This window comes from Canis lupus, chromosome 20 (assembly GCF_048164855.1).
Source record: "Canis lupus baileyi chromosome 20, mCanLup2.hap1, whole genome shotgun sequence".
NCBI classification, from domain to species: domain Eukaryota; kingdom Metazoa; phylum Chordata; class Mammalia; order Carnivora; family Canidae; genus Canis; species Canis lupus.
The window spans coordinates 20,190,539-20,202,316 of record NC_132857.1 but is presented as its reverse complement, the minus strand read 5'-3'; the positions used below and the strand labels follow the sequence as shown (position 1 = coordinate 20,202,316).

The window sequence follows — 11,778 nt, the reverse complement described above, 5'->3', positions numbered from 1 at the left end:
CGGTCGCAGACAAATGAAGGAAGCCGTGAAGGCCACGGAGCGGGGGCGGAGAAACGCCGAAAGGCGGCGGGAGGGAAAACGCCTGCGCCGGCCAAAGAGGCGGGGCCTGAACTTCTAGTGACTAAACTGGGCCACTTGGTGACCCGAGGGTGCTGGGCCGCGGCTGTCTCTAGGACCGACGGAGTCAAACCCCAGCAATTGTTAGTGGCCGCGCCTGCCTAACGCTGGCCGTGGGGCCCTCAGTTGGCTGGACTGACTGGTCTCCCAAGCTCGGATCCGACCCAGCCGCGAACCGGCCTGGTAGGCGGGCCCCGTGATGACACGTCTCTGATTCTCAGTGTTCTCATCTATTAATTGGGGGTAAAATGCTACATGTCGTATGGCTGTTGTGATTATGTAATGTGCGTAAATCATTAACATGCTTGCTTACTGATCCTCGAGTGTGGACTGTACTGTCATGTATCATTTAGGGGTTTCTTCAGTCATGCTTCCGAATTCACCTCATGAAGATGTGATTAGGTAGGTGCTACCTTAACTACTGTTGATACATATATATAAACAAATAGTAATGTACTGGAAGAAACTCAACTAGACAGTCACTAATTTTGATGCTTTTCCCAGCTGTGCCAGCCAACAAAAAGCACCCAGTGAAATTTCTAGTGACATAGATACAGAATTTTGTTCCATTTGGCAATGAAGGCTGTTTAAATAAAAACAACATGACCTTTTAAAATAAAACTCTCAGTGATATGTGCCTTTAACAAGTTCTCAGATTTAATAAACAAGGCTTGCATATATTAATATAATGGTAAAGAATTAAGAGACCTTGTTTTCTGACAAATTCATGAGGATGCCCTTCTTAAAAACATGATTATATAATCTTTACGCCATTTTAAAACAATCTTCAAACACAATATTCTCCTGAGTATGAAGAAACATGAATTAACATTAGTGAATAAAACTTCTGTAGCTTTAAAGTCTTATTTCCCTCTCTACATGATAAAACAAGTCAGTGGACACTAGTGCAGGAAAATCTAAGAGGCCATCACTATTTCTGCACTATTCACATGTAGTAGCCTTGTACAGTTCTACTGGTTATAGGACAGCAAGTGAAGATCCCTTCAATCTGTGCAGCTCTGCTCATTTCCCTGGCCAAAATTTATAGCACTGAGCATACTCAAGCTCACAAACTGAGCACGGGTCACAAAACATTACCTAGCAAGAGTGAAATCAGTTGCAAATTGGGGGATCCCTGGGTGGTTCAGTGGTTTAGCGCTGCCTTCCGGCCCAGAGTGTGATCCTGGAGACCAGGGATCCAGTCGCACATCAGGCTCCCTGCATGGAGCCTGCTTCTCCCTCTGCCTCTGCCTCTGCCTCTGCCTCTGTGTGTGTGTGTGTGTGTGTGTGTGTCTCATGAATAAATAAATAAAATCTTAAAAAAAAAAAAAGAAATCAGTTGCAAATCAATCTCAACTCCTAGAAAAAATAATTAGTAAGTTATTCTCACTGATTCACAATATATAACTGGTCCTTATATAGTAACCAGGACACAAACCAGGCACCAGAACTTGGAATCTGGTCCCAGCTTTACAAAATAACAGCAGCATGTCCTCTTCATCACTTAACCTCACAGAGAATCAGTTTTCTTATACGACTTGACAAAATAACAATAAATATATATTGTGAAGCTCAGATGAAGTACTATATGTAAATACTTTGAAAACTGTAAAGCAGCTTATATGTGGGTGTAGCTTGTTAAATATTTGAATTTATTTTCCAAATATTTCTCATTTAAAAGTTAAAACATCCACTTGCAAAAAGTTCATTGAAATTCCTTATAATCATTCCACTTGCTCCAAAATAAAAATTCTCTTTATTTTTAAAAAGTTCCATTTCTCAAAATAGAAGCATTAGTAAAGGAAGTCACATCTTAAATGTTTTTAGATTATATTAAAAAGCATTTGAAATACAAGTATGTACAGTTAGCTTGTGCCATAATTCTGTTTTAAAATATTTCGTTTAAAAAGACAACTTCTTTGGAACTTTACCTTGTGTACATTTCATGCAGCATCAAAGAAAGCAATCAATGCATTTTGGTCGTAACTGTCCAGAATCTCCAGTAAAAGAGGCACTCTGGTTTTTACATTGGTGCCTTTGAACTTGAACTTATCTATGAAAAGATCAGTGATCATGCCTATAAAGAAAAATGTTAATTTCTTGTCATTGATTAGTTCTAATTAACACAGTTCTTAATGAAAGTGATACCTGAGAATCTATTTCTAAGCACTCATTAACTGCATTTTTAAATATATACAAAACTAAAAGTATTGATATTTTTAAAAATATTTATTTGGGGGGATTTTAAGGCAAGTTTCAAAACAAATAATTTGGCTAGTAATCCTCTTATTAGTTAAAAGCTACTAAATTCAGAAAATTAACTGCTGACATGCTGTGAACTGCTATTGGTATATATGTAACATCACAAGTGGTTTTATTTTTCTTCCCAAGCTGACCATTTTGACAAAATGTAGACAGATTCTGTTTGTTTTTTTTTTTTTTAAGATTTTATTTTTATTTGAGAGGGAGCAAAAGAGAGCCTGAACAGGGTGAACGGGGAGGAACAGAAGGACAGGGATAAGCAGACTCCTCGCTGAGCAGGGAGCCCCACTTGGGGCTCAATCCCAGGACTTCAGGATTATAACCTGAGATAAAGCAGATGCTTAACCAACTGAGCCACCCAGGTACCCCAACAGATCTTGTTCTTAACAGTTCTATTTGAATTAAAATATTCAATTAATATGATGAATATTCTTGGAATTTATCTAAGATGTGTTTCAGAATTTTTCATATTTTAGAAAGATAATAAAAGGAATACATCATATATGGCATAATATCCAAGGGAAATGAGCGGCAGCATCTGAGAACAAAACATAATAGTGGGACGCCTGAGTGGCTCAGCGGTTGAGCCTCTGCCTTTGGCTCAGGGCATGATCCTGGGATCCGGGTTTGAGTTCCACATTGGGCTCCCTAAGGGGAGCCTGCTTCTCCCTATGCTTATATCCCTGCCTCTCTCTGTGTGTTATTTATTTATTCTTTCATGAATAAATAAATAAATCTTTAAAAACCAAAAAAACACAATAGTGTTTTTGCGGCAAAATATATCGATAAATATTCATACTAAGTAGAATAAAAATGACTATAAATAACCTCAATTGTCAGTTTAAGTGAGGTTTTGTCATTAAATTATTAATTTAGATCAAGTCAAATTTGCTGCCAAATAATTTATAAAAGTTTTAGTTTTCAAAGCTTTCTAGATTTTGGAACTTGTGATAAGAGATGGTTTTGTACCACCCATCTTCTAAGTTATTGTAAGGATAAAAGATTATGTGTTTGCCATATAATCAATATTAAGATACTAGATTTTATTGTTATAGTTTGTGAGCAAGTCCCTGGGTATAAAATTCATTAGGCAGGCTCAAAGATCAGTGTGGATTGATGATACCAACTGACTCTACAGAAGATTTGGTATAGTACAAAAAGCAAGCATTTAGGGATGAGGAAATTATAATGCAGGCTGTGCTACTACCTATGTGACAACAAACTTTTTAGTCTCAGGTTTCAGTTTAAAAAAATGTGAAAAATAACGGTAACACCATCTACCTTGCAGAACTGTTGGAAGGATTAAATATCTGATTAATGAAGATACTGTAAAGAAACGTGCTCTGCACATAGATATTATATAAAGATCACAAAAAAAATGTTTTCCTTAAGCTGTTCTATCCTTTCTCTCTCTTCCTATATGTCTCTCTCTTGCTCTCGATGTTTTTCAAGACAATTTGTGAAACACCCAACTTGTCACCATCAAAGCAAAACAAGTTTTCAACTGTAAATTGACAGCACATATATATCCCTTACATTTTGTCTAAAAAATATTAAATGTTGCATTTTGATATTTCACATTATCATCATAACCTAAAAATTATTTGTGTGAAATACAGCCTACATTTTAATACTTCATAGGCTATATTCATTTCACACCAGATTTCTTCATATACAGATTAATTTACTGCATTACATGTATTTCACTTAACTTTTATTTTGTCAAGTAAAAATATTAATTAAAAAAATTTGACAAAATATTCAATGAAATAAATTCGTTGTCACTGGTTCATGATTTTTATAATCTTCACTTACCTTTCTGCCTAGCTTCTCTCACATGATCCTCCACAAATAGCCAGCAGAAAAGAAATATAGCAAGATTTTCTAGAATAGTCTACTAACCGTACAGTCTTTCAAGATGTGCAGGTTGCTTTTTGTATTCTTCCTGTAGGTGATCTGCTTCTTCTAGAATACAGCGATATTCCGGTATCAGAAAGTCTGTATTTCCCTCGTGAACCTGCAATTCCTTATTTAAAATAAAAAACAAAGGCCTTTAATGTTCAAAGTTAAATCCATGTAACTTTAAAGTCTATAATTTTAGAAATCCCATCACCATAAAGTAATGATCATGAGTCCATGTAAATGTATACTTACTTTTAAAGCATCAATTAATTGCACTTTCTTAGCCAAAAGCAACTGGTACTCCAGCTTTGGGTGGATTAGCTTTAAAGTGTGTTTGACGGATACTTCATTTATCTCTAGAAGAAGGTGAGCCAGGCACGATTAGCTAAGTCACTTTGATCAGAAACATTCTTATTGTAACAACAACGAAAAACCAATACCCCAGAAAGAATGATTTTTCTTCTTCTTTTTTTTTTTTTTTTTTTTTTTACCGTATGATATGTTGAGGTTAATTTTCCTTTTGGTAGCTTCTTTAGACAGCACATCTTTGAGGATGGATATAGTAGAAATGTTGTCAGATTTAAAAATTCCTTCTCCTTTTCTATAAAATTAATATATTTTTAAAAGAACAACTTTAGAAGAAAATAAATATAGTAAGTAGGTCCAGTAAATACAATACTTTATAACCAGTACTTGGTGTTTAGAATTCATTTGATTTTAGATTTCTTTATATACGTATCTCATTATTAATATAAAGCATACTTAAAATGTGTAATCTTTTACTGTTATACAAAGTTTTCATGTGTTTTCATGTGAACAAAATTGTGAAACTAAATAAAAGATGTTAGATATATGCCTCCCAAACATACGTCAATACATGTAAGTCATTAAAGCATCTTTTTTCTTTACTTTGACTAATAAAATTCCCAACAGCTAATTCTGTATGTATATGAAATGCACTTAGAATTGCTTATTACACATAAGTATATTTTTCTTCAACGTACTCACACAAATTACAACAGGACTACATTCTTCATTCTTAAAAGAAAGCTGATACTAAACATAAGAATAATAGCTCTGTTTTTCCATGCCCATCATCCATTGCCATTTCTTACAGACACAGGAGCCGTCATCTTCTTTACAGAACCACTTCTTTTTTCTCTAACCCTCCTCAATCCATATAGTTGACCCTCGAACAATGTGGGGGGTTCGGCTGCCAAACCCCTGCAGTCAAAACTCTGCATATAACTTCTGACTACCCAAAAACTTAACTAGCAATAGCCTACTGCTGACCAGAAGCCTTACCAATAATATAAACAGTCAATCAACACGTATCTTGTATGTCATATGTATTATATACTATATTCTTACAGTAAGGTAAGTTAGAAAAAAGAAAATGTTAAGAAAATCATAAGAAAATACATTTACAGTACCATACTGTATTTATTAAAAAAACTGTATATAGGTGGTCTCTCACAGTTTAAACTTGTGTTGTTTAAGAGTCAACTATAGTTTCACTGGCACTGGCCTCAACCCTTTTTGTGAGACTTTAGGAGGAAGCATTTAGCAATTTGTCACTAAATGTGACATTCCTGACCACAATGGTTCATGGCTCTACAATGACACTCAATCCTGGGACTTTTATTGGAAACAGTGGGAAAGAAAGGCTCGATATTAGCTGAAAAGATAGAAAACTGGATAGAACTGCTGGTGGCCACAATGATACTTAATTGGAAAGCCAAAAAGAGACAAGAACAGAGCTGAGCAATGGAAAGGGATGGTCTTGATGACATCAGTTAAGCCAGTGACCCAGTTGTGCCTAAAGCAGATTACTATGGACTTTTAAGTTATATGAGCTTTTATTTGGTATGTTGGTCTACCTGTATTTGGTTCCTTTTTATGATAATCAAAAGTTTCCTAATCAATATATATACCATCTTTCATGTATGAAATGCTGTCTTTTTTTTTATTTTCACACACCCTAATAGTTTATATTAACTACCTGTAGACAAATGCTAATTCTTTTTTTTTCTAGGAAGATGACTCCTATATTATTTTGATTCCAATTATGTTTTAGAAATCATGATATTTTCACTAGTCTTTAATTTTAACTGATGATATTTAATATTAAACACATAGTACCTAGCACTGTGGCATGATTCACAAGATTTACATTCTTTAATCAATCATCACCACTCATTGAAGTGCTATTATTTCTATCCCTCAGAAAAGAAAACTGAAATCAGTGAAATAATCCAGATAGATCAAATAGCTGATAAGTCACAGAGTCATGATTCAAACCTAATGTCTGCCTCTAAAGCACACTTTCTCCATATTACATGTATTTTTAAGTACCCTAAAAATATTTGAGCACCACTATGTTCAAAGCCATGTAGTAGGTACTTGGAGGAAACATATAAAGATAATTAAGAAATTGACTATGCCCATAAGGAGCTTAAAGTCTAATTTGAATAATTTGAAGGAACAAGCTTACATAAAAATTACTATTTACTTCAAACAAATAACAATAAATACCTAAGACAGGTCATTTCACATTCCAAGATAGGAACAAAGGAGAAGCAAAATTTAGCCTCTACTGTATTCAGACAGAAATTATGGAAGCCTGTGGGAGATGAGTGAGTAGCGACATGAAGGAGCAGGAGTGCAATGAAGAGCTTAAGAGTGTAGAAGAATATGACCTCCAACTTTTAACATGATAGCTTCAAAAACCTAAGCTCTCAAGTTCTGAGCCATTTCCTATTTTTGCATAAACAAATTTAACCAGAATTTTTACTGGAATCAGGATAAATGTCTGAAACAATTTGGGAAGGACTGCCATGTTTACAATATCGTCATACGGATGACTATAGAATATATTACTACATTTAATCAAATCTTTTATGTCAATAAAATTTTAAAGTTTTCCTCATGTAAGTTCTGCATATTTCTAATGAATAGTTCTACAGATTTTACATGGATATTTTGTTACTGTTATTGTTATTCTGATAGTGTCTTTTAAAATAATTTATTTTCTAACTGGTTATTGTTGGGAACAGGAAAGGTATTGATCTTTCATATTCATCTGTATTCAATCATTTTTTTAAGCTCATTAATTCTACTTGTTTTTCAATAGATTCTCTTGAACAGTATAAGCTTTCAATCATATTATTTTCAAGTTATTCCTGCCTTAAAACAAATGAAAAATTAGAACTCCATTTATATAAAAATATTTGCAAGCCAGTAATAAGCTTTATTTACCTGTAGGTACTTTCAAGTTGGGTATCCAGGAAGGTGTTCTGAAAGTAAAATGTCACACATTCTCCTGCTGGAGGTTTTTCAGGAACTTCAGGTAGGCAAAAAACCACCCAGGAGTGAACTTCAGCAAAACTGAACTGGCCCGTTAAAGTCAGTGTATTCATAGGTCTGTAATTTAATAGTGGGGGTACAGATTTGTGTGTGGGAATATGTGAAGGTATTTATGTGCATAACACATGAACAAACAGAATTCTGCAATAGTGGTTCAACAAATAGAAAAATATCCATTTAATTTTCCTCAGATTAATAGTAATCATCAGATAAATAAAAATTCCAGTTTCATGAAAAAAATTATTTTTAATATTAAGTAAAATATTAGCTTTACAAATAAAATTCAGTTTATTCAGGTAGACTTCATTTTTTAAAAGTTCATCTATATAAACTACAAAATATACTTAAACAAGAATTTCCTGAAGGAAAGAATCAGCATAATGTGAAGGTGAAGAATTGGGCTTTCAAGTAAAATAGACATGGATTTGAAACCTTGCTCCATTATTTTCTAGCTGTTTACTAGCTGTGAGGCACTGGGCAAGTTAGAGAAAAATACCTGCTATCTTGCAGGGATATGGAATACAATACTTCTTATTTTGCAAAATCACACACATACATATGCACATGTACACAAAAGGTTGTAAAATAAATCAAATACATTTAAGATAAATAGATAATTGTGAACAGTTAAGAAAATGCAAGGAATTAAGGATTCAGAGGAATTTTAAGAAGACACAGAATTAAAGAATATAAGGACAAGATGGGACCTTTGAGAGCATCCAGATCAACCCTCTCATTTGCAGATAAGAAACCTAAACCCAGAGAGATTAAATGCTTTCCCCAAAGTCAAAAAGGAACATTAGATAAGATGTAAGATTATAATCTTGGTCTCTTGATTCCCAGTTTGCTGTTCTTTCCAGCACACCATGCATGCTACCTCCATTAACAACAAGTTAGACTTTAAAACAGGAAGAAAACCATAAAGAATCTATTCTCTTTAATGTTTTCTCAAAATCTTCACTAAGAATATTTCTCCTTATATCTTATTTAAAGTACATATCTTTAAAATTACCAACTGCAATATAAAAAACATGGGCTTTGGCCTCCAACCATAACTGTTTTCTGTAAACAAGTTAGTTAACTTTTCCAAGCCTCCATTTCTCATCTATAAAATGGAGACATTACTATCTGTCTTGCTTGCTGTCAGACTTATATTTAAGTCCATGGCGTCTCATCTTTAGGAAAGAAAATGAAAAACTACCAACAGAAGGATGCTTCACTTGAAATGGAATCCAGAAATAAGGGACTATCACAACCAATTGCTTTACCAGTATTCCCTGAGGTAAAATAGAAAATATAATGTTTGAGACTAATATAATAATGATAAAGGATAGCTGAAGGCAAGCAGGCAGGGACAAGCACCCCCACCCCCACCCCAAGGAGACTAAACCACACTTAAAAGGATTTTACACCTCCCTGGAAGGAGCCCTCCACCCTTTCCCACGTGATAGGGGACAAAAACTTGATTGGATGACAGGCACAGGGATGATTAATCAGATTAAAACAGCCCATAGAAACCCCCAGACTTAGAAACTCCATTGATAACCCTCTCAGGTTCCCTCCTTCTTTGGGAGCTTTGTATTATAGTTTTGCTATTGCTCAATAAGCTTGCTTTGCTACCCACCACTGTCTGGTCTATCTTTTCATTCTTTAAAATGGCATGACAAAGAATGGCAGGCACCCATGTAGAAAGAAATCCTGTAACAGTAAGAGCCTATTCAGAGAGAAACTGAAATGCTAAATCATATTTATTCATCATAGGTGTTTGGGAGAGAGAACTATTGTTCTGCTGATATCAGAATGGTAATATTTGAGAAAGACAGGAGAATTCACCTTAAATCAACCTTTAAAAGAAGACAAATCTTATATTAAAATTATGAATCCATAGTGTTTAAATATTTAATTTTTAAAATGTATAACTAGCTACCAGAATTTGTACTATAAAAGTGAAAAGTGTATTTGCATCATGTAATATCCTAAAAAATAAACTGCTTCTTCCTTTGACCTACCTGTCATGATCAATAAAGTGAGTTCTTTGATGGAGTGAAAGCGGTTTGATAAGGTACTGGTGCACCTGACAGGTTTTAGGTTGAATCCTTGGAGTCACATATGCTTGAAGTGTGCCATATTGGCCTTCAATTGAACGAATCTGATTTAACACAAAAGAGAAAAGAAAATTTTAAAAATCTAGCAACAAAACATAAATGTCATCTTTAAAATGTTCAACACAAGTAACCAAGTAATTAGACCTTAATCTCTTCTGTAATATTCTGAAGTAAATAATGACATTCTATTTAACAACTGCTTTTTATCTAGAGTAAAGGAAAATTTAAAAAAGATTTTGGCGGGCACCTGGGTGGCTTAGTGGCTGAGCGTCCACCTTTGGTTCAGGTCATGATCCCAGGGTCCTGGAATCGAGACCCACATCAGGCTCCTTGCAGGAAGCCTGCTTCTCCCTCTGCCTGTTTCTGCCTCTCTCTCTGTGTCTCTCATGAATAAATAAATAGGATCTTTAAAAAAATTTTAAAAAATAAAAAGATTTGGGTACTCAAAGGTAAACTTTATCTATAGAAGTTATCTCCATGACATACTTTTAGGTGATTTGTCTACATTTAGCAGTGCTATGCCATTCCAAAAAACATAGATTCTCACACACTACCCTATCACATCTAAAAACATAGGTGTATAATGTAATTTCATAAGATTCACATAAAAAGCGGTTAAAATTTAAACATTTTCATTGAGAGGATAAGTTTTTCAAATAATTAAAACTTAAATGGAATACTTCATTTTCTCATTAAGTAAGGGTATCACAGCATAAAGCTATTATAAAAATCTGTTGACAGAGGGGCACTTGGGTGGCTCAGTAAGTTATGCGTCTGTCTTTGGCTCAAGGTCATCTCAGTCTTGGGGTTGAGCTCTGTGTTGGGCTCCCTGATCAGAGGAGAATCTGCTTCTTCCTCACTCTCTGCCCCTCACCACCACTCTACTCTCTCCCAAATAAATAAATAAAATCTTAAAAAAAAAAAAAGCTATTGACAGAAAAAAATCTAAGAACTTAATTCTTGATTTTCCATGAGAATAGAGAAATAAACACCATCTAATTATTACATATTTGAATTAGGAAATTCTTTTGAGATATTTTAAATGTACCTGGTTGGACATCCTGAGAATTCAAAAACACTTAACAGAAAATAATAATTCATAACTGTGAAGAACTAATTTTAGAGGGGTTGGAAAGCCGTCCGGCTTCTCCTTCCTGGCCCACTTTCTGCTCCTCTCAGTTCAAATTCATGAGATGGACTGTAGTACCTCTTGTATTACCATGGTAGCTTCTCTAAGCTAGCTGATATTTTAATTCACACTTTTCCTAGCGTGTCGGGGGGTGGGGGCAGCAGAGAATCAATGTTTTACCTAAATGGGAAACATAAAAGTTTAAAGCAAGGTTTTATGTAAATGTTATACTGCAAATATTGCTCTAAATGGAAAGAGAGGAAAGATAAAAAGATAAAAGATACAAATACAGATAGGAAATAAAAAATATATCTGATACAGCCATATTTCAGGATTTGGTTCTAAAACATAGGCTTACACTGGCACATAATTGTTTCCACAATAAAAAGTCATACTGCCTTGATTATATAATAATTCACATTCACTATTAAAAATATAAGTAAAGAAAAATTATGATGAACATAGAAGTCACCTAAAATCCTCCCACCCAGAGATGATCATTACTGCTATATTGGTCATGCCTTCACACATTTCTCTATGCAGATGTATAAAAATAAAAGCGTAATTGCATAGGAATAAATTCTTTTTATATCAGACATCTTTGTTTTTATTTCTAATAATTACTTTTTTCCCTTATCTCTGAGTCTCCAATGCCACCCACTCCCATCCCACCCATGCTTTCCCCCTATTTCATAACCTGTTATATCAGACAGGTGTGTGTATTTTCATATCTTTCTTCATATTTATACCACCATAGGTAAAATGTATTTACATATACAGGGATTTCATTCACATTTTATTTTTCATGGAGTTTACTCCATGTTAATAGGAATAGATCAATGCATTCTTTATTGCACCTGTGTTACATTCCATGGAATGCATAAACAGCTATTTATT

General features: G+C 34.3%; 1 protein-coding gene and 1 long non-coding RNA gene across 4 annotated transcripts in view; one reads left to right on the top strand and one right to left on the bottom strand.

Annotated features, from left to right (window-relative positions):
- BBS7 (Bardet-Biedl syndrome 7) overlaps positions 1-11,778 on the bottom strand; it is a 38,500-nt gene that overhangs the window by 1,444 nt on the left and 25,278 nt on the right. For 2 of the 3 annotated variants that reach the window (XM_072788542.1, XM_072788544.1), the window contains 6 exons: positions 9,657-9,796; positions 7,540-7,704; positions 4,773-4,882; positions 4,534-4,637; positions 4,282-4,405; positions 1,855-2,194 (listed from right to left, as the gene is read on the bottom strand). In XM_072788542.1, the coding sequence (XP_072644643.1) occupies positions 2,061-2,194; positions 4,282-4,405; positions 4,534-4,637; positions 4,773-4,882; positions 7,540-7,704; positions 9,657-9,796 (777 nt within the window). In that variant the 3' untranslated portion in view covers positions 1,855-2,060. Of the gene's footprint in view, positions 1-1,854; positions 2,195-4,281; positions 4,406-4,533; positions 4,638-4,772; positions 4,883-7,539; positions 7,705-9,656; positions 9,797-11,778 lie in introns of those variants that run through there. The other variant, XM_072788543.1, reaches the window with a different exon arrangement.
- LOC140611732 (uncharacterized) overlaps positions 367-11,778 on the top strand; it is a 31,420-nt gene continuing 20,008 nt past the window's right edge. Inside the window, exons 1-2 of the long non-coding RNA XR_012012874.1 lie at positions 367-519; positions 7,546-7,630. This is a non-coding gene — a long non-coding RNA (uncharacterized lncRNA). The remainder of the gene's footprint in view (positions 520-7,545; positions 7,631-11,778) is intronic.